Source organism: Phyllobates terribilis, unplaced genomic scaffold, assembly GCF_046119375.1.
Source record: "Phyllobates terribilis strain yellow unplaced genomic scaffold, ASM4611937v1 Scaffold_12__6_contigs__length_324123572, whole genome shotgun sequence".
Lineage (NCBI taxonomy): Eukaryota > Metazoa > Chordata > Amphibia > Anura > Dendrobatidae > Phyllobates > Phyllobates terribilis.
In genome coordinates, this window is record NW_027362772.1 from 155,518,115 (window position 1) to 155,539,749 (window position 21,635).

General features: G+C 44.1%; 1 protein-coding gene across 2 annotated transcripts; it reads left to right on the forward strand.

Moving 5' to 3' along the window:
- The first annotated feature begins 583 nt into the window (after positions 1-583).
- On the forward strand, positions 584-21,402 carry RUVBL2 (RuvB like AAA ATPase 2). Of its 2 annotated transcripts, XM_073657785.1 has the most exons (16): positions 584-730; positions 2,455-2,506; positions 4,659-4,714; positions 6,150-6,291; positions 6,509-6,638; positions 7,427-7,493; positions 7,762-7,868; positions 7,981-8,074; positions 14,147-14,270; positions 15,161-15,255; positions 15,347-15,465; positions 18,038-18,157; positions 18,620-18,749; positions 19,345-19,459; positions 19,961-20,044; positions 21,251-21,402. In XM_073657785.1, exons 1-15 carry the CDS (start codon positions 716-718, stop codon positions 19,999-20,001), a joined length of 1,407 nt encoding a protein of 468 aa, XP_073513886.1. In that variant the 5' UTR covers positions 584-715; the 3' UTR covers positions 20,002-20,044; positions 21,251-21,402. The 2 variants fall into 2 exon arrangements, with proteins under 2 accessions (XP_073513886.1, XP_073513887.1); XM_073657786.1 differs by lacking the exon at positions 19,961-20,044.
- The last annotated feature ends 233 nt before the right edge of the window (positions 21,403-21,635 follow it).

Below are 21,635 nucleotides of genomic sequence, written 5' to 3' on the forward strand. Positions count from 1 at the left end.
ATAGAAAGGTGTCAGACCATGCAGAGCCTCGTAGCTATGATAGAAAGATATCAGACCATGCAGAGTATCGCAGCTATGATAGAAAGGTGTCAGACCCTGCAGAGCATTGCAGCTCGCTGTATGTGAGGTTGCCTAGCTGGGGACTGATACAAGGAGGAGGCCTGGTCTGAGGATTTACGTTTTCTTTATGATCATGTGTACAGCCCGATGCGTCACTCATCTGAAGGGCCAGCGGGGGCCGAGTGATGGCGCGATGTTCTGCTGGGAATTCTCAGGTCCTGGTATCATGTAGATGTAACACATATCAGCTGCCTAATCATTGTAGCTACCAAATAACCTCCTTCGTGGCAGCATTTGCATTTTTATTAAGGAAAAAATGGTAGAAAAAGACACAATGTGTGCAAATACTCTAAAAACTGCCTTCCCCCCCAAAAAATAAGCGTTTCCTGATAGAGGTTTTCGCCTAAAAAAACCACTGTGTGAACATGGCCTTGCAAGAGTTCTGCTTATAGTGTCGCACTGCCCCCTGATGGCTGTTTGGTGCACTTAACACATTACTGTGTCTCCACAGAACTGTCTACGGTTACATCGCTCCTCCCCTAGTGGGCGTGTCTACGCGGAACCATTACGCCGCAGTTTGTGTTTCCGGCCGGAGCGGTATCACAGTTTCACCTCTCGTGTACCTGGCGGTTGTGTAGTGCGGAGAAGCGGCAGCATGGCAACCATGGCGGTAAGATGGAGGAGAGGGCAGAAGTCAGGCTCTGTGTGCGTTATGCTGATATAACCGCACTGTGTGTCTGAACCTGTGTGCAATGCTGCTGATAATGCTGGTACGGGCTCTGGCGGTCACATCACAGCATGGCAGCCGTTTCCATTGATTTCTATGGAGGGGAAGATTATAGTTTCTGTATGATGGATGTCAGACCCAGCTTGTCATGTCCATGAGCTGCAGCCTGTACTCCAGAGCTGCACTCACAGGTCTGCTGGTAGTCAGTGGCAACAGGTGACAGACACGTCGTTACCCCTGGACAGTCTTGGGGCTTCATCACATCCATGGCTGCTGTTTCCCAAAATTGCAAGTTATCCCCTATGGGGCTAGTTGGCAGATCACTGGGGGTCCGACCGCTAGGACTCCTAACAATGCCAAAGACGAGCAGCACCTGGGCTAGTAAATGATCTCCTGTCCATGGTGTAGGGAATAACCTGCTGATCACTGGGGGTCTGACCATTGGGACCCCTAATTATCCTGAAAGTGAGGCTTGGGATAATAATAATAAACAGTAAGTATGTTCTACCCTATCTATGGTGTAAGGGAGAGCTCACTGATCACTGAGGATCCGACCACTAAATATTCAGAAAACAGCGCCTGGGATAGTAACTAATCCCAAAATAGTAAATTATCAACTATCCATGGTGTAAGGGAATAACCTGCTGACCACAGGGTCCCAGGATAGTAATTGTAATCCCAATATCCCGGATCCATGGTGTAAGGCGTATGCCCGTGGGCCAAATCTGGCCTGCAGGGTGGTTATATTTGGCCTGCGACACCAGTACAACCAACCCTATGTGAGGCCATTATTCTGTATGGAGGACTATGTGGGGCCCATTATTCTGTATGGAGGACATCGGACTGTGTCTTTTGTCCAAGTTTTTCATTTTGGCCCTTTGTGTGTTTAAGTTTGACATCACTGCCACCCTTAATGGTCTCAGCAGACCTACTACTGCTGGAAATAGCCAAAGGTTGGACTCTTTCTCTTGCAGTCCCATATAGTTAATGATTGGAGCAGATGTCGAGTGTGCACACCTCCATTCTATCCAAGAGCCATTTTTACCTGTTCTCTAGATCACTGGTGGTGCCAGACCAGTGGTCAGCCCCCCAGTAATCAGAGGATTTTTAGAGGATTTTCTTTTTTATTTTACTCACTTTTATATAGCGCCATTAATTTCACATCGCTTTAGACATCATCATCTCTGTCCCCATTAGGGGTCACAATCTAGATTCCCTATCGGTATGTCTTTGGAGTGTGGGAGGAAACCGGAGAACGCGGAGGAAACCCACACAAACACGGGGAGAACATATAAACTCCTTGCAGATATTTCCTTTGTTGGGATTTGAACCCAGGACCCCAGCGCTGCAAGGCTGCAGTGCTAACCACTGAGCCACTATGCTGCCTTGACTTCTTAGCAATAATAATTTCAATGCTGGTCTCCATGTTGGTACATTATCAATTCCTATATGGAGCAACATATGCCCTGAGAGCGGTCAGAAAGTTATCTCCTGTACATAGGATAAGTGATAACTTGTTAAGAGGGGAATTAGTTTGTGTAAATCTCCACAATGGTCTCTGGAGAAGCTTCAACTTTGGGCATGATATTGTGATGTAGAAGGCAGATCTACCCATGTAATATTGGATCTAAGTTAATGTTGGCGTCATTGTCCTTCTTCTCTCGCAGACGACCACCAAGGTGCCAGAAGTCCGAGATGTCACCCGCATCGAGAGAATCGGTACTTGCTCAGCTCGTGTTATTTCCTTCATATTCATGATCTGGGTGACGTTCTTGTAATGTGACTCTTGTGTGTAGAAGTCCTTGTCCTGGTTCCGTATTGTAATGTAATGTTGTGTCCTCGGTAACACTTTAGCAAGCAACACACAGTATCCATAGAGACAAGGGTTGTCCCGGTCAACTCCCAAACTATCATGTTTCCAGGACAACCATTGTTCACATATGACGTGTGAGGATCAGGAAAAGTGTTGTGTGAATTTCTTTGCAGGACCTCAGATGAGAACCGCCTCTTACTAATCCGCCTCTGCGGTCGCGCTCCTGGTTAGCCGGCATAATCATTGCAACATGTGGCTAATCCAAAGACGGTCCACGGATGCTGTCGGGTAAGAGGCGACTCTCAGCACTGCCGTCCAGCAGCCACAGATTACTGGGTCCTGCCAACCGATTGGCACCAACTCAATATTCATAAACAAATGTTCTGAAGATCTGGATAATATTCTCTGCTTTCCTGGAAGATTTTCATGCAATCCTCCAATTTTATTGCTGTGTGTTATATGCCAGTGCCTTATAGTAAAATATATCAAAAAGGGAGAAAAAAAAAGAAAATTCCAAAATTTCACTTCTGTGTTTCCAAAGATTAATGGGATTGGACACTGCAGATCAGCTTCTGGTAAAAAGACTAGGACTGTTTTGTGGTACTTTACATCGAGCTGATCAGTCGGGTGGGGTGGTGGGAGTGGGGTGATGGGAGCTGATCAGTCAGGTGGGGGTGAGGTGCGAGACCCCCAGTGATCTGATATTGATGACCTATCCTTAGGTTTGTATTTTTTGTTTGTTTTCTTTAAACAAACTGCCGATGGGTTTTTGGAAACTGGAAGACTTTTTAAGCTGTAGGCTGGTAAATTCCATATGCAGATAAAAAGCTGAGGAGCCTCAGGCTATGTGCCCACGTAGCAGATTTGATGCAGAGCATTTTTGCCTCTCTCTGCCAGAAAAAAACGTATGCAGATTTACATGCATTTTTTTCTGCCAGAGAGAAGCGTTTTTTCAGCATTTTTACATGCGTTTTTTCAAGCACTTTTCCAAGCGATTTTGAGCATCACTTGGAAAAGTGCTTGACAAGTTGATCACACAATATAAATCCATGCAACCGGCATGGATTTATAATGTGTGAACAACTTAGATGCTTTAAATGCAGCATCTATAGTATAAAAAAAAAAAAAAAAGAATTAAAACGTTAAAAATAAAAAAAAAAACCTGTATATTCACCTCTCCGGCGGCCCCCGGTCTGCTCTTCGGGCTCCTCCAGTCTGCTCCCGGCCGCGTCTTCTCTCTTAAGCGTCCCGCAGTGTACTGTCAGGACCTGCGGTGACGTCATTTAGTCAGCTGATGGTCACACGGCCATCATCTGACCGCCGACGTCAGCGGTCGCGTGACCATCAGGTGACTAAATGACATCACCGCAGGTCCTGACAGTACACTGCGGGACGCTTAAGAGAGAAGACGCGGCCGGGAGCAGAATGGAGGGGGCCGCCGGAGAGGTGAATATACAGGTTTTGTTTATTTTTAACTTTTTTATTTCTTTTTTTTACCGCGTGGTAGCTGGGATGAAGAGGAGTTGTAGTCTCCTCTTCATCCCAGGTACCACACGCACCGCGATTACGCTGCAGCGTAATCGCGGTAGAAATGGTCATGCTGCGTTTTGCAAACCAATGCGAATTCGGCGCGAAAATTAGCGCATCATGTGCACAGCACATCCAAATTCACATTGCTTTGCATGGCAGACTGTTTTACAAGCGTTTTTGTGGCCGTAAATATGCCGCAAAAACGCTACGTGGGCACATAGCCTCAGCCTCTTAATTTAGCAATCGACCCTTCTAGTTATGACAGCGAGTAACATCAGTGTTCTATTAGAATGGAGGTAATCCTTTTATAAAGTCCACTGAAAGAAGCATTACATCCATAGTTCTGCACCGTTCTGGGGCCAAATACTTTCTATCCAAAGACTGGTGCCTTAAAGGAGGAATTCCTGGTGGCTCATTAGGGGACGTCTGCCAGGAGAGAGCATTGTTTTTGTACACTATATGCAGTGTATTATATTTTGTAGTATTTGTGTAGGATAAGGTTATAATCTGTCTATTCTCTGATTCTAGGGGCTCATTCCCACATCCGAGGGCTGGGACTGGATGATGCTCTTGAACCCCGACAGGTAACGTCAACATTCCGTAGAGTAAATGAAAATATTGCAGTGGCCTGTGACCTGCAAGACCTCATCTATGCGATTATTACTTACTGTTCCTAGGTCGGTGTACATTGCATTGGGGTCGTTACTATACCTCTGTGTGCTGAAGTTTTTCCTTTGGAGTATATATATATATATATATATATATATTCTGTTGTGGGGGTGAAAATGGGGTTGAGAGAGGGAGCCCATTTCCTTTCATAATCTTCCTAATGTCACACAATCGATTGTGGCATGTGGAGGGTTAATCAGCCAGGTGTGGTGCAGGCAGTGGTCCTGGCTGTTACCGCAGGGGCTCGGCTGTCAGCCGCGCCGAGCTCCTGCGGGGAAGTGATGATATATCCGCACTTCCCGGCGATTGCATGCTGCGATCAGTTAGTCAGATTACACTGATTGGTTAGTCAATCAGAGAGCGGGCACTACTGTAATTGGTCCCCCATCTCTAGCAGTGCCAATCAGCTGTCGGCATGGAGCTTAAAGACATGACGTGTATGGCACGTACTGATGCGGGAACTGACTCCAGCTCATGACGTGCTATACATGTCGTTGGTCGTTTAGGGGTTAACAAGCTCCTCCATGTTTCAGACTGTTTGCACTGCTGTAGCCGCCTTTACACTGCAATCGCCTGTGATCTCTGGGACTTCACACCCATCATTTGTAGGGATCCACTCGCTTTTAGGCAGCTGGTAGCGTTCACACAGGCACGTAGTTCCTTGGTCAGACAGGGAGGTTTACTGAAGTGCATAAACTTCCAGCAGAATGGAAAGCACACAGCCTTTCTCCAGCATAAAGGAACAAAATAAACAGTCCATATACAGGCACATGGGGGCGCTCGCCTGTTCAGATAAACGTCCAGCTGTCTCAAGTTTTGTCAGAGAGGCCAGCACCAAGAGATCCCTTCACCTCTCCTGCCAGACACAGACCATGGTTTCTCACACGTTTAATAATCCAGTACCACCGCAACACGAGGGACGTCGCCGGTAAAAGGCGACTCTCAGCGTTCCCGTCCAGCGGCCACAGATTACCCGCCACTGATAGACCGGGTCCTGCTATACTCTAATATTTACAATCACGTGATTGGGACGATATGGCAACCACTGTCCGTAAATGAAATAGTGGAGAGTTTCCCGTCCTGTAATCGTCAGTTTTGATGGGGCGCACAACGCTCGCATGCACCTCCATCACCGTGCCACAACTAATTACACGTATCCCATCCTTCAACACTTGTTACAGATCATGCGAGGAAGCAGGACTTGCGTCTCCCCTCATAAAGGGTCTTCACATCTTTTATTCTTGACGCATATGTCAATTATATCTTGTGCACAGGCTCTTTTAAATGGTGAGAAAAGAACAAATATTGTGCCTTTTTTTATGATCTGTCCGTAATTCTGGCTCTCTACAGGTATCACAAGGCATGGTCGGGCAGCTGGCGGCTCGCCGAGCAGCCGGGGTTATTTTAGAAATGATCAAAGAGGGGAAGATTGCGGGACGTGCCGTATTAATAGCCGGACAGCCCGGAACGGGGAAGACTGCTATTGCCATGGGTAATACATTTATTCACTAGAACATTGCAGTTAATTACATTTTACTAATGTATTTAATAAATGAATGTACAGAACCGCTGGTGATAAGATATCAGATCATCAAAGTATTTAGGGATTGCTGTTTGTGGCCTTGACCATGATTTCCATAGATGCCATTAGATAATTATTGTCTGGTTGTATAATGTCTGGCTATAAATGACTCCCTTATCTTGCACAGGTATGGCTCAAGCTCTGGGCTCGGATACACCATTTACTGCCATTGCCGGCAGTGAGATCTTCTCTCTGGAAATGAGCAAAACCGAGGCTCTGACTCAGGCTTTCCGCCGCTCTATCGGAGTCCGAATCAAGTAAGTGGATCAATAGGTCTCAGATTTAATGTATTTTCAAGTCTGCCCGTGCCAAAATAACAACCTATTCAAGATTGCAAAGCTTTGGAAACCACTGGATTCCCCTGACTGTGTTATTAATAAAATAAACTGCGCCTAAAGGGGTATTCCCATCTCCAAGATCCTCTCCCAATATGTAGTAGTAATAATATTAGCAAATACCTCCAATTAGAAATGTAGAATAGTTCTTCTGATTCGCAGTGTTGCTTACCCCATGTGCAGGGCATTACTGTAGCTTAGATATCCATGCATTTAGTGGTCGTAACCATGGATACCTGATCTACTGCAATGCCCTGCACATGAGGTAAGCGACGCTGTGAATCAGAAGAACTATACTGCATTTCTAATTGGACATATTTGCTAATAATTATTATTATGACGCCTACTACATGTTGGGATAGGATATTGGAGATGAAAATACTCCTTCAACTCGCCCTCCCCGGGATGTGTTGTGAGTTTTCACCGCTGCTTCCATTGTCTGTTTTTGTCTGCAGCGCTGATTTCACATCGACAACGTTGCAGCCACTCAGCAAGTCGATTGAATGAGCCTCTGAGGTTACTGATTGGCTGCTGACATGACATCAAGGCTGCAGCCAATAACAGACAATGGGAGCAGCGGTGAAGACTCAGTTATGGACCTGGGGAGAGGGTGTAAAGCAGATCGCTGGTGGAGGGGGTGAGGCAATGTTTTTTTTAAAACTGGAAAACCCCTTTAAGTATTTCTTGTCAATGCTTGATGTTTTACCCAGGGAGGAAACTGAAATAATTGAAGGAGAAGTTGTGGAGGTGCAGATTGACAGACCAGCTACAGGAACAGTGAGTCATTACCATTTTATTTTTTTTTTTCCCCTACATTTCACTTTTTTATATGAAATTGTACCCCCTAAAGTCTGGAGCCTGGTAATCAGGATTTGATTGCAATGGGACTGAGCACGTCGCCAATGGTTAGATGGGAAAGAAACTCCATTCTGTGCATTGTTGGTTGTGCCCCCAACCTTGTAAAATCACAATCCACATGCATGATTATATTAAACCCTCTACGTGCCGCTCAGAGAATTTCTTTACACCTTATCTCCTCTTTAAGGGTGCCAAAGTAGGCAAGCTGACCTTAAAAACAACGGAGATGGAAACCATTTATGACCTGGGTACCAAGATGATCGAATCCCTGACGAAGGAAAAGGTCCAGTCTGGGTAAGAAGAAAATCTGCTATATCTATAATATACTTTCTGTGTTATTTTGTATACAGTCTGTGATCAGAAATGTATGTAGGGGATTGTACTTATTTCTTTGTTTTCTTTTTAGGGATGTCATAACCATCGATAAAGCAACAGGCAAGATTACAAAATTGGGCCGTGCCTTCACAAGGGCGAGGGACTACGATGCCATGGGATCTCAGGTACAACCTCGTAATGGTCGGATTATTTTGTCTTCCATAGAAGGGTTCTCCGCCATGGACAATCATTGTTATAAAGATTACTTAACCCCTTAATAACATCTGACGTACTAATACGCGTCTGTGCCCTGGGACTTAAGAGCCAGACCCGTATTAGTACGTCATTGCGATCGCGCGCGCACACAGGCTGTGCGGGCGCGATCGCCGCCGGGTGTCAGCTGATTGTCACAGCTGACACCCGGTACTATGTGCAGGGAGCGGTATTGCGGGGGCAAGGGGAGGTGATCGCCGATACTCACCTCCTCTTCCGGCTTCCAGCGCAGTCTGCAAAGGCTTCCCGGGTGTTGCCATGACGACCCGATGTCGTCATGACAACATCCGGGTCACCAGACAGCAGGAAGATTGTTTGGACATGCGCAGTGCATCTCCAAACAATCTTCACACTGTGCACCGCTGATAGCCTGCATGGCATAGGGATGGTGCTGCATTCCTGTGCCATGCAGGCGATCAGAGAAAAAAAAGTGAAAGTCCCAGAGTGGGACAAAGTAATAAAGTATAAAAACTGTCTGAAAGTGGAAAAAAAAAAAAAAATTGCAAAAATATAAAAAAAATAATCCACCAAAAATAAAAATATAATGTACCCATCAATAAATATTATTATAAAAAAAACAAACAATAAAAGTACACATATTTGGTATCGCCGCGTCCGGAACAACCTGACCTATAAAACTGTCCCACTAGTTAACCCCTTCAGTGAACACGGTAAAAAAAAAAAAAACGAAGCAAAAAACAATGCTTTATCACCATACCGCCAAACAAAAAGTGGAATAACACGCGATCAAAAAGACGCATATAAATAAAAATGGTACCGCTGAAAACGTCATCTCGTCCCGCAAAAAACAAGCCGCCATACAGCTCCATCACCCGAAAAATAAAAAGGTTATAGCTCTCAGAATAAAGCGATGCTAAAAAATATTTTTTTCTATAAAATAACTTTTATTGTGTATAAGCGCCAAAACATAGAAAAATGATACAAATGTGGTACCGCTGTAAACGTACTGACCCGAAGAATAAAGCTACCTCATCAATTTTACCACACGCGGAACAGAATAAAAAAAAAAAAAATTCCTGAATTGTTGGTTTTTGTTTATTCTGCCTCCCAAAAATCGGAATAGAAAGCGATCAAAAAATGTCACGTGCCTGAAAATGGCACCAATAACAACGTCAAGTAATCCCGCAAAAAACGAGCCATCACATGACTGTCTGCCAAAATCTGGAAAAATTATAGCTCTCAAAATATGGCGATGCAAAAACTAGATTTTACAAAAAATGCGTCTTTTAGTGTGTGACAGCGGTCAGTCATAAAAACCCCATATGATTCTGGCATTGCTGTAATCACACCGACCCGAAGAATAAAGTCGTCTAATCACTTATACCGCACAAGGAACGGCGTCAAAAATAAACTCTTGGGTTAGGATTGGGCTAGGGTTAGGGCTGGGTTTGGGGCTAGGGTTGTGCTGGGGCTAGGATTTTTGTCAAAAGTAAGAAAAAAAGATGACGATATGGCGACTAGTGTTGAGAGCAAGTGCTCGCTGCTTGAGTTTGCATCGGGTGCTCTGGTATGCATTGAGTATCGTGGGTATTTGAGTGACATGCTCGAGTCTCTGCCCCATATGCTTCGCGGCCAAAAAACTTTACGGGGATTGCCTGCCATGCACGAGCGATCCCCGCATGTTTTTTTTTGGGTGTCTAATAACCGTGAAACATGCGGAGCAGGGACTCGAGCATGTCACTCGAGCACACGCTGTACATGGTGCATACCTGAGTACCCGATGCAAACTCAAGGAGCGAGCACTTGCGCTCAAGAATAATGACAACTTATTCAATATGATGACCTAATGTAAACAAATTCTGTGCCGTACCTCTGGGTTCAAAATGTTCACTATACACCTTAATAAAATCCTTGAGGGGTATAGTTTCCAAAATGGGGACACTTGTGGGGGAGCTCCACTGTTTAGGCACATCACGGGCTCTCCAAACGCGACATGGTGTCCGCTAACGAATTGAATGGAAAATCGGCTCAAATTGTTAGCGGACGCCATGTTGCGTTTGGAGAGCCCCTAATGTGCCTAAACAGTGGAGCTCCCCCACAAGTGACCCCATTTTGGAAACTAGACCCCCCAAGGCACCTATCTAGATGCATAGTGAGCACTTGGAACCCCCAGGTGCTTCACAAATTGATTCGTAAAAATGAAAAAGTGTTTTTTTTTTTTTCACTTTTTAATTTTTACGAATCAATTTGTGAAGCACCTGGGGTTTCCAAGTGCTCACTATGCATCTAGAAAGGTGCCTTGGGGGGTCTAGTTTCCAAAATGGGGTCACTTGTGGGGGAGCTCCAAAGTTTGGGCACACAGGGGCTCTCCAAACACAACATGGCGTCCGCTAATTATTCAAGCAAATTTTACAATCAAAAAGTCAAATGGCGCTCCTTCCCTTCAGAGCCCTGCCGTGCGCCCAAACAGTGTTTTTTCCCCAAATATTGGGTATCTGCGTGCCCAGGGGAAATTGCACAACAAATTTTGGGGTCCATTTTTTCTTGTTACCCCTGTGAAAATAAAAAAAATTGGGTCTAAAGTAACATTTTTGTGAAAAAAGTTAAATGTTCATTTTTTTCTAACACATTCAAAAAATTCCTGTGAAGCACCTGAAGGGTTAATAAAGTTCTTGAATGTGGTTTTGAGCACCTTGAGGGGTGCAGTTTTTAGAATGGTGTCACTTGGGTATTTTCTGTCATAAAGACCTCTCAAAGTGACTTCAAATGTGATGTGGTCCCTAAAAAAATGGTTTTGTAAATTTTGTTGGAAAAATGAGAAATCGCTGGTCAACTTTTAACCCTTATAGCTCCCTAACAAAAAAAAATTTTGGTTCCAAAATTGTGCGGACGTAAAGTAGACATGTGGGAAATGTTATTTATTAACTCTTTTGTGTGACATATCTCTCTGATTTCAGGGCTTAAAAATTCAAATTTTGAAAATGGCAAAATTTTCAAAATTTTCGCCAAATTTCCGATTTTTTCACAAATAAACGCAAGTGATATCGAAGAAATTTTTCCACAATCACGAAGTACAATATGTCACGAAAAAACAGTCTCAGAATCAGGGGGATCCGTTGAAGCGTTCCAGAGTAATTACCTCATAAAGTGACGGTGGTCAGAATTGTAAAAATTGGCCCGGTCATTAACGTGCAAACCACCCTCGGGGCTTAAGGAGTTAAAGAGGTTGTCCACTTTTTGCAAAGTGGGCCCCAAATTTTATGAAATGCCTAAAATAACCAACTGGAGGGTTACTCGAATTCCCAGGGTCAATGCCGGCACCGCGCCGCTTCACCATTCCCGGTGTTTTCCCTGCCGCGGTGATTTTACGTCCGCAGAGCACCTCACTGCACTGGCCTTGCACTGAACTCAGCGGCACGCGGCTTCACCTGAGCTCAGTGCACGAGCCGCTAAGCTTGGTGTTTGGCTAGAGCGGTGGTGCGTGTGCTGTAAGTACGTGTCATCAGTGCTGCAGCCAAAACCAGAGCAGCTGGGAGGAACCAGTGCTGGACCCCGGGAGGGTGAGTATCTGCTGAGCTGCTTGTTGTATGTATTTTACAAACAAGTAAAAATTCCAGGTGCGGTAAAATGGTGGAAAAATGCAATTCCACATCACATGGGAGCGAAAACTGCATTTAAAGGGTGCAGAGTCCATGCTGTACCCATCAGATAAAAGCTGTGTCACACAGCCAGCATCTTACCTGCAACTGCAGCTGACCTCTGATTGCTGCTGTTTATTTAAAAGGACTCTGGACCAAGTACAGGTGCTAGGGGCACCCTTGGCATAGCCAAACATTTAAGTGCACATTCCCACCTACTTGTTTTTCCTCCTCCTCCTCCTCCTCACCACTTCGACTTTAAAAGGCTAGAGAACGGTGGAGATAGATGGAAAACAAGCAGGTGGGGAGGTGCACTTAAATCTTTGGCCCTGCCAAGGGTGCCGGGTACTTTGTTTGGACCGTCGTGGTGCTGACAGTCCCTTTAAATAAACAGCAGCAGTACGGGCTCAGCTCCAGTCGCTGCAGTTACAGGAAGATGCTGGCTGTGTAACACAGCTAGCATCTGCTGACCTCGTTCCATATACACGTTGCCAAAGGGTTAGTGACATGCTGATCAAAAGATGTTATATTGTGGGGGAGGGGACACAGCAGTGTCCAGTTCTCCATCAGCCCCACCACAGGTAAAATGAAGCACTCCACAGTCCACATTGACAGCAGTTGCTGGTCCATGTATTGTGATACATGATGCTTCTTCCAGAGAAATAAGCTGTATGGAGCTACTACACATGTGGTCAAAATTGTTGGTACCCCTCTTTTAATGAAAGAAAAACCCACAATGGTCACAGAAATAACTTGAATCTGACAAAAGTAATAATAAATTAAAAATCTATGAAAACGAACAAATGAAAGTCACAGTGCTTTTCTGCTTCCACAGAATTTTAAAAAAAGTTAATCTCATGAAATAGGCCTGGACAGAAATGATGGTTCTTCTTAACTTAATATTTTGTTGAAGAACCTTTTGAGGCAATCACTGCAATCAAACGATTCCTGTAACTGTCAATGAGACTTCTGCACCTCTCGACAGGTATTTTGGCCCACTCCTCATGAGCAAACTGCTCCAGTTGTCTCTTGTTTGAAGGTTGCCTTTTCCAGACGACATGTTTCAGCTCTTTCCAAAGATGCTCAATAGGATTTAGGTCAGGGCTCATAGAAGCCACTTCAGAATAGTCCAATGTTTTCCTGTTAGCCATTCTTCGGTGTTTTTAACTGTGTGTTTTGGGTCATTATCCTGTTGCAAGACCCATGACCTGCGACTGAGACCAAGCTTTCTGACACTGTGCAGCACATTTCTCTCTAGAATCCCTTGATAGTCTTGAGATTTCATTGTATCCTGCACAGATTCAAGATACCCTGTGCCAGATGTAGCAAAGCAGCCCCAGAACATAACAGAGCCTCCACCATGTTTCACAGTAGGGACAGTGTTCTTTTCTTGATATGCTTCATTTTTCAGTTTGTGAACATAGAACTGATGTGCCTTGCCAAAAACTTCCATCTTTGTCTCATCTGTCCATAGGACATTCTGCCAGAAGCTTTGTGGCTTGTCAACATGTAGTTTGGCAAATTCCAGTCTGGCTTTTTTATGATTTTTTTTTTTTCCAACAATGGTGTTCTCCTTGGTCGTCTCCCATGAAGTCCACTTTGGATCAAACAACAACGGATGGTGCGATCTGACACTGATGTTCCTTGAGCTTGAAGTTCACCTTTAATCTCTTTAGAAGTTATCCTGGGCTCTTTTGTTACCATTCATATTATCCATCTCTTTGATTTGTCATCAATTTTCCTCCTGTGGCCAGGGAGGTTGGCTACAGTCCCATGGATCTTAAATTTCTGAATAATATGTGCAACTGTAGTCACAGGAACATCAAGCTACTTGGAGATGGTCTTATAACCTTTACCCTTAACTTGCTTGTCTATAATTTTCTTTCTAATCTCCTGAGACAACTCTTTCCTTTGCTTCCTCTGGTCCATGTTGAGTGTGGTACACACCATGTCGCCAAACAGCACAGTGAGTATCTGTAGCCCTATATACAGGCCCACTGACTGATTACAAGATTGTAGACACCTGTGATGCTAATTAGTGGACACAACTTAATTTAACATGTATCTGTTGTCACATTATTTTCAGGGGGACCATCATTTCTGTCCTGGTCTATTTCAGGAGTTTAATTTTTTTAAAACTTCTGTGGAAGCAGGGTTGAAAAGCAATGTCTGACATTCATTTCTTCATTTCCATAGATTTTTAATTTATTACTTTTGTCAGATTCAAGTTATTTCTGTGACCATTGTGGGTTTCTCTTTCATTAAACGAGGGGTACCAACAATTTTGACCACGTGTGTATATCTGCTCTGGTTTTTTGTTGTGTATCTTCCTCTTAGAGCAGAAATATATCACCTTAATTTGCTCTATTCTTCTACCTCCTACAGACAAAATTTGTACAGTGTCCCGACGGCGAGCTCCAAAAACGCAAGGAAGTGGTGCATACGGTGTCATTGCACGAAATCGATGTGATAAACAGCAGAACGCAGGGATTCCTCGCTCTCTTCTCAGGTATGTCTGGAAATCTATACAGAAAGGCTCTCAACTTGGAGGCCATTTTTTTCCGCATGTTGGTTTTTTTTCTACACTAATCTACAGTTTGTATCCCCTTTTTTATTCATATGACATATTGTGTGGGCCTTCCATCAGACATGTACGTTTGGAGTATTTCTGATGGATGGCTCCGTCGTATGCCACCATATAAATATGCAACAACATATTCTAATAAATTCCACTATGGTAGAAAAAAAATAAAATGCCTACGACGCTGTTTACAGTCTTTGCTGGACACTTTGGCGTTGATGAGTGTATCCGATTACACTTTTTGTTTTGCTGTATAGAAAAAAACCATATTAGTCTGATAGAGATGAAAAGGACTCTCCTTCGCCTTTGTCCGGTTAATGAAGCCCTATGGATTATATGCCAAATTTAGGCCTCCGGTGATATTCACATAACATTTGAGTGCACTCAGTAAATCTATGCCGTAACCATCACGTATGAGCAAACCCTACAGACGTTGTCCTCACCCAGGTATAAAGAGAGGGCAACAGATCACATAATGTGACAATGATGTCCATGCAATTTTTAAAGGGTTTTTTTGGGTTCAGAAATTCCTTGTGCCCCTCCCCCACGGCGCAATTTAAAAAAAAAAAAAGAACACTACTCACCCTCCCCTGGTCCGGCTCTGTTATTGTCTTCAGTACTATCAGTGAGCTCAATAGTGCTGAGCCACTGAAGATAACAGACACCTTGGAGCAGCTGCGGAGACACTGCATCGGACCGAGGGAAGGGGAGTAAATCACAGTCTGCCAGGGGACCAGAAGACCCCTTTAAGAGTAAAGGTACTCAAAAAAAATTTATATTTGTGAACCTGAGAACATTTCTTTTTTTTTAATGTACAGGTGATACAGGAGAAATAAAATCTGAGGTCCGAGAGCAAATTAATGCAAAGGTGGCTGAATGGCGAGAGGAAGGAAAAGCTGAGATCATCCCAGGGGTGAGGGGACATTTACTGTATTCTGACACCTTACATTTAGGTCTGGGGGGCTGCAGGGTCCTCATACACTTTCCTCACTGTCCTTCGACAGGTGCTGTTCATCGACGAAGTTCACATGTTGGACATTGAGTGTTTTTCCTTCTTGAATCGGGCTTTGGAAAGTGACATGGCTCCAGTTCTTATTATGGCCACAAATAGGGGAATCACCAGGTAAGTTGCTAGTGACCGACACAATCTTTCTAACGTTTAGATCATTATTATATGGAAATGTCTGTATTTTCCAAGAGCCGTTTTAAAGGGATTGTCCAGGCTTAACACACAGGTCCGCAGTCGCTCTGCGTGACGTCAGGTTTCCCCGGTATTACCAGAGCGAGCGTTCACGTGTCCGCAAGTATGGTATTGTAATGCTTACACTAAATATACATTACCATTGGCTAACGGATGAAGAAATGAAAAAAAAACCTTTGGAACGGTACATTTTACACTTAATTTTTTGCTTATGTGAAATATAAGTGGTGGCGGCTTTTAACCCCTTTCCGACGTGGTCAGTGGTAGTACGCACCACGTCGGACAGGCCGGTTCAGCGGGGGCTCTGGCGGTGAGCCCGCACTGAACCATGCACATGTCAGCTGATTCTTACAGCTGACATGTGCCCGCATCAGCCGCAGGTGGAATAGCGATCCACCTGCGGCAGTTAAATTCCGCTGTCAATCTCTGGCAGCGGCATTTAACAGCGCCGTGCCGGAAGCGCGTCACTTACCCGCCCATCGGTGACCCTGTCACGTGATCTCGTGTCACTGATGGGTTGGCATGGCAACCCGGGGTCTGTAGCATACCCCTGTGGTTGTCATGTAAAGATTGCTATGAGCGCCATCTAGTGGTCGGCGCTCATAGCACAGGAGCATTTCTGCCACATACAGACGATCTGCTCATAGCCTTTATGTAGCAGAGGCGATCGGACAGCTGCTGCTTCTAGTCTCCTATGGAGACTATAGAAGCATGCAGAAAGTGTTAAAAAAAAAAAAAAAAAAAAAAAGTTTTTAAAAATTAAAAAAATATAAAAGTTTAAATCGCCCCCCCTTTTGCCCCATTCAAAATAAAATAATAAAAAAAAAAAACACATACACATATTAGGTATCGCCGCGTTCAGAATCGCCCGATCTATCAATATAAAAAAAAGAATTAATCCGATCGGTAAACGGCGCAACGAGAAAAAATTTCCAAACGCCACAATTACTTTTTTTTTTTTTTTTTGGTCACCGCAACATTGCAGTAAAATGCAATAACCAGCAATAAAAACATCGGATTTATCCCAAAATGGTATCGATAAAAACTGCGCGCAAAAAATAAGCCCTCACCCGGCCCCAGATCCCAAAAAATGGAGACGCTACAGGTCTCGGAAAATGACGCCTTTTTTTTAAATCAAACTTTGGATTTTTTTTTCACCACTTAAATTAAAAAGAACCTATACATGTTTGGTATTTACAAACTCTTAATGACCTGGAGAATCATAATGGCAGATTAGTTTTGGCATTCAGTGAACGTGGTAAAAACAAAAAACAGCTGTGGAATTGCATTTTTTTTTTTTTTTGCAATTTCACCGCACTTGGAATTTTTTTCCTGTTTTCCCGTACACGGTATGGTAAAACCAGTGATGGCGTTTAAAAGTACAACTCGTCCCGCAAAAAATAAGCCCTCACACGGCCATATTGACGGAAAAATAAAAAAGTTCTGGCTCTGGGAAGAAGGGGAGCAAAAAACGAAAATGCAAAAACGGAAAATGCTCCGGTCATAAAGGGGTTAAGGAATTAAAATAGTACAAAATTGCAGTAATTGAATTGGGACACACATTTCATCACAGCCTCAAAAATAGTCGCGAATAAGAAACTTTTGCATTTTTTTAAATGTTACCTATGTTTGTGTATGACATTAATGGAGATTTATTTCTGTCATGGAGACTGTGCTTGTCACGCTGGCTGAGGGAAGGAACAAGTGTACAACGACGGGAAGAGGGGGAAGGGGCCCAACAACAAGGGAAAGTAGGAGTGGAGACCCCTAAGCAGATCTAATATCACCTTGACTACCCTGTCGTCCCTAAAGAGGTTCCGCACCTATCTCTGAGCAGGAAACCTAATCCCTGAATGTCCCTAGAGCTTGGCGCTAGGTAGGGAGGGGGCGGGGTGAATGCTAGTCAGGCCCCACTGTAACTAAAGACAACAAGGTAAACAAACGGGATACACTTAGCTTGAGAAGACACCAGAGAGATAACGCCAACTGTCCTCCAAGGGAAGTCCAAGAAGACACTAGCCAACTACTAGTTCTCCATGCCTAGACAGAGAAACATAGAACTATCATCAGCGACTCTCTGGAGACACTGAGAGTTTTTAACTACCAAGCAAGGGTGTGTCAATCAGCAGCAGAAGGTGGAGGTCGCTCCTGGGTCCTAAAGGGAGCAGGATATCGCTACACTACAGAGATGAGAGGATCAAAAAGGCATCTGCAATGCCAAGCACAGTGACCTTCTACAGCTGGATCCAGAGCGACTGTCTGTCACACTTGATACACCCATGACAGTGCTGCTAAGCATTTTAGTTAGTGCATTATTTGCACCTATCCACAAAAGAAAGATGTAGCCGATCTTCATAGGTGATATAGTCACGTCAATGAGCCGTAAAATGAAGGAAAACACAAACTCTTAGAAAACAGTGAATGAAACCATTTCGTCCCAATCACAACAGTGGTGCAATACTGCAGATTTCCTAACTGTTGTTTTCTCCACCAGGATCCGTGGCACAAATTACCAGAGTCCCCATGGCATCCCTATTGATTTATTGGACCGGTTACTGATCATCTCCACTTCACCTTATAATGAGAAGGAAACAAAACAGATCCTGAAGATCAGGTGAGGTTGATTATGCTGTAGTAGGGGCTGGGATCCTGTCAGACCCCAAACTAACGTGATATGTGTAAAGCCCCTGTAACCTTGATTACATCTATACCTCTGTTTCTAGAAATCCAAATGAGCCACAAGTGCAGAATTCTTGTCGTGCACTTGCAGCTCTCTCTGGCTTCTCCTTCTTCCCGCTGCCGGCTTCCTGCAGGGACTGATGGGTCACTCTTCCCTGTGGCCTGCTCCCTCGCCCTAAATTGTTATTCCCGGGGGCGGCACATTCGCAAGTCGATAGTCTGATGTCATCAGGACCTTGCTGCGTATGCGCTACCATCAGGAATGACGGCGCTTAGACATGATCTCGGTCAGGCGGAAATGTCGCAGAGAAGAGTGACCTGGCTGTCAGTGATGGGACCGGCAGCAGGAGGGGAAAGCAGGAGAGAAGCCGTTGTAATAATAAATGCTGTCATTCAGGTGTGAAGAGGAGGATGTGGACATGAGTGAAGACGCCTACACCGTACTGACAAGGATCGGCCTGGAGACCTCTCTGAGATACTCCATACAGCTCATCACTGCGGCCAGCCTGGTCTGCAGGAAGAGGAAGGTGAGGCAGAAGGCACCACAGACCACTTTGGCTCCAATTCATCAAACTGTTTTTCTCTTATCGCTTCACTGGGGGTCACAAGAAACCATGGGTGTATGCTGCTGACGCTGTGCAAAAAAAAGTTCTAAAACTTTTTAAAAAGTCTCTAAAGTTTTGTGCAGTTGGTAATTTAGCAAAAAGTTAGAATTTTTTTGTTTGTGTTTTTAAGCCAGTCTTTGCCAGGAGTGGACGAGTACAGATGACAAAAATGATCATAGTTTACGTCACAAAAGTGGCATAAATAGTGAAAAATGTACCCCGCCACCTGACTACATTTCTAGCGATGGAGCACAGCAGCTGGAAGATGCTCCAAACTTAAGAAGCTCACTCCATAATGACTTTGGCCCATCTCATTTCTTCCTCAGGCAAAAAAAAACATAAGATCATTTGTTTTTGTCCTGAGGAAGAAGTATGGTACTTTGAAACGCGTAGACAAAATAAAAAGAAAAACACCTTATCCTAGTGTGGATCTGGATTTGTTGCCACCTACCAGCAGCGCAGAATTTTCCACTTTTTTCTTTCCACATATAGTAACTGGTTGTCTGTTCTTTCTCAGGGTAATGATGTGCAGGTGGACGACATAAAGCGAGTTTACTCACTGTTCCTTGATGAATCTCGATCAACACAATACATGAAGGAATATCAAGACGCCTTCATGTTCAATGAAATGAGTAAGTGTTTTATATAGTTTATGGATGCATTAAGTTAGAAACAGTCCCCCCGTTCTCTCAGGAGCGTGAAACTTAAAATAAGTCACCTCTGAAGGTCTGATCACATTAGCCTGAGTTCAGACCAATGTGTAAGTTATCGTCAGGCCTGGGATTATGGTGCTTATATGAATGCTAAAAAGCAGCCCTTATATTAAGGCCGAAATCCTGACCTGACTAGAAGCCTTGAGTTTTCTAACCTTTCATCTTGGAGACAGGAATTCTGTTAATGTACTTTCCGCCTTTTACTTCCAGGCATCCGCAACTCTTCTTTTACTGCTGCGGATGCCAAGAGGTAAAAGGTAGTCAGGGCTCCACAGATTAAGGACTTGACCGATGGACCAGGTCCTGCGATTCGCACCAACTCCAGTTCCTACGTGATCTTTCTTGCTATACGTTTTCCTCTTTGAGTTCAGTTTATTGACAATTGCTATCTGTATTTTCTTTTCCCTTTACCCATGACAGCACCACCTGAGAGGGAGGATCCACCCATCCCCAGGGTTTAGTATCTTTTGAAAAGCAGAAAGCCGGTGACCACCAAGATATACGGTAGAACATGGAAGAAGGTTCTATCTAGTTCTGGAGAGAAACTAGGTGGAGAAGTTCCAATAAAGTCTATACTAGAATTTCTCCAAAAAGGGTTAGAGCTGGGATTGTCCACCAGCACCATTAAAGTTCAGGTTTCGGCCTTGGGGGCGCTGTACAATTATAATCTAGCAGCAAATAGTTGGATTGTTTCTATTATACCTTTTCTCTGATTGATTGTTCCTCATGTGGTTTTGGCTCCAACTCCTGAGAAAAAATCCTGATAGTGGGGCCGTGGCTTTAAGGTCATAATACTCGTAGCAGTGACATCAGCTCATAGGGTCAGTGATATTCAGGCCTGGTCAATAAATCCCCCATACGCTCAGGTGCTGGAACATAGAGGGGTCTTGAGACCTGACCCTGCCATCCTGCCAAAGGTGGCTAAAGTTCCGTAGGATTCAGCAGATTGTTCTTCCCTCTTTTTGTAGTACACCAAAAAACCCAAGAGAAGTGCAGTCCCATACTTTAGATTTTAGAAGTGACCTAGTTAAATATATAGAAGCAACTAAAGGGTGGAGGAAAGCCCAATCGTTGTTCATCTCCTTTCAGGGGGCTCAAAGAGCACCTTAGCAAGGTGGATTAGGGAGACGATCAGTATGGCTTATTCGGCCAGTAGTGTGTCAATACCAGAAGGCATTAAAGCTCATTCCACTCAGCCAGGGAAAGCAGAGGTATCAATCGACCAGATATGTAAAGCAACAACTTGGTCCTCCTCTTCAACCTTCTACAGGCTGGACTTATCCACCACAACTGATCTAACCTTTGGTAGAGGGGTTCTACAAGCTGTGGCCCTTCCCTAAGGTGGATGGTTAACCTCTCACGTGGTTCTGTCATGCGTGAAGGGAAAAATCTTAATTACTTACCTGTAATGGGATTTTACAGAACCCAGGACAGCACTCTTATATCCCCCCCCCCCCCCTATCACCGGTGGGGGGTGCACTTTCAGGTGGAATGTTTACATTTAGAGTGATGATAATTTAGTGTAGGTATGTTCTAATGATTGTTTGGAGGTCCTGTAAACCAACTGATATGGAGTAGAGGTGCCTCCCTTTTATTTCAGTGGGTTTCTTGTCCTTAGAGGGCAGATCCTCTCTCAGGTGGTGCTGTCATGGGTTCTGTAAAATCCCATTAGCGGTAAGTAACTAACATTTTTTTCTTTTATTTCTACAGAAGGAGAAACCATGGACACCTCTTGATGACTGATGACCTGGATGAACTTGCTTGTTGTTGTGGCCACGCCCCACTCTCATTTTGTCTCCACTCTTGTTACTTGCCTTAATTTCCATTCCTTGTCCTTTTTTATTAAAAAAAAGAGAAATAAAGTTTGAGTTTTTTGTTATTTTACAATTTAGCAAGAAGTAAAATAGATCGGCACCTCCCAGTAAGATGAAATCAATGCACGGCGCAGGTCGCTGTGACTGCATACAAATTTCATAGCACTGTGAGCGTACATAAGAGATCCCTAATGGTCCATTTACGCTGACCACCCATTGGCATTAAACGGCCACCAATCAGCTTCATTTGCTGATAGGTAGTTGTTTAATATCCTGTGTAT

Coding starts and splice junctions, on each gene's coding strand:
- RUVBL2 (XM_073657785.1), top strand. Junction 4,715..6,149: donor ATGCTCTTGAACCCCGACAG/GTAACGTCAACA, acceptor GGCTCTCTACAG/GTATCACAAGGCATGGTCGG. Junction 18,158..18,619: donor AAACAGATCCTGAAGATCAG/GTGAGGTTGATT, acceptor GCTGTCATTCAG/GTGTGAAGAGGAGGATGTGG.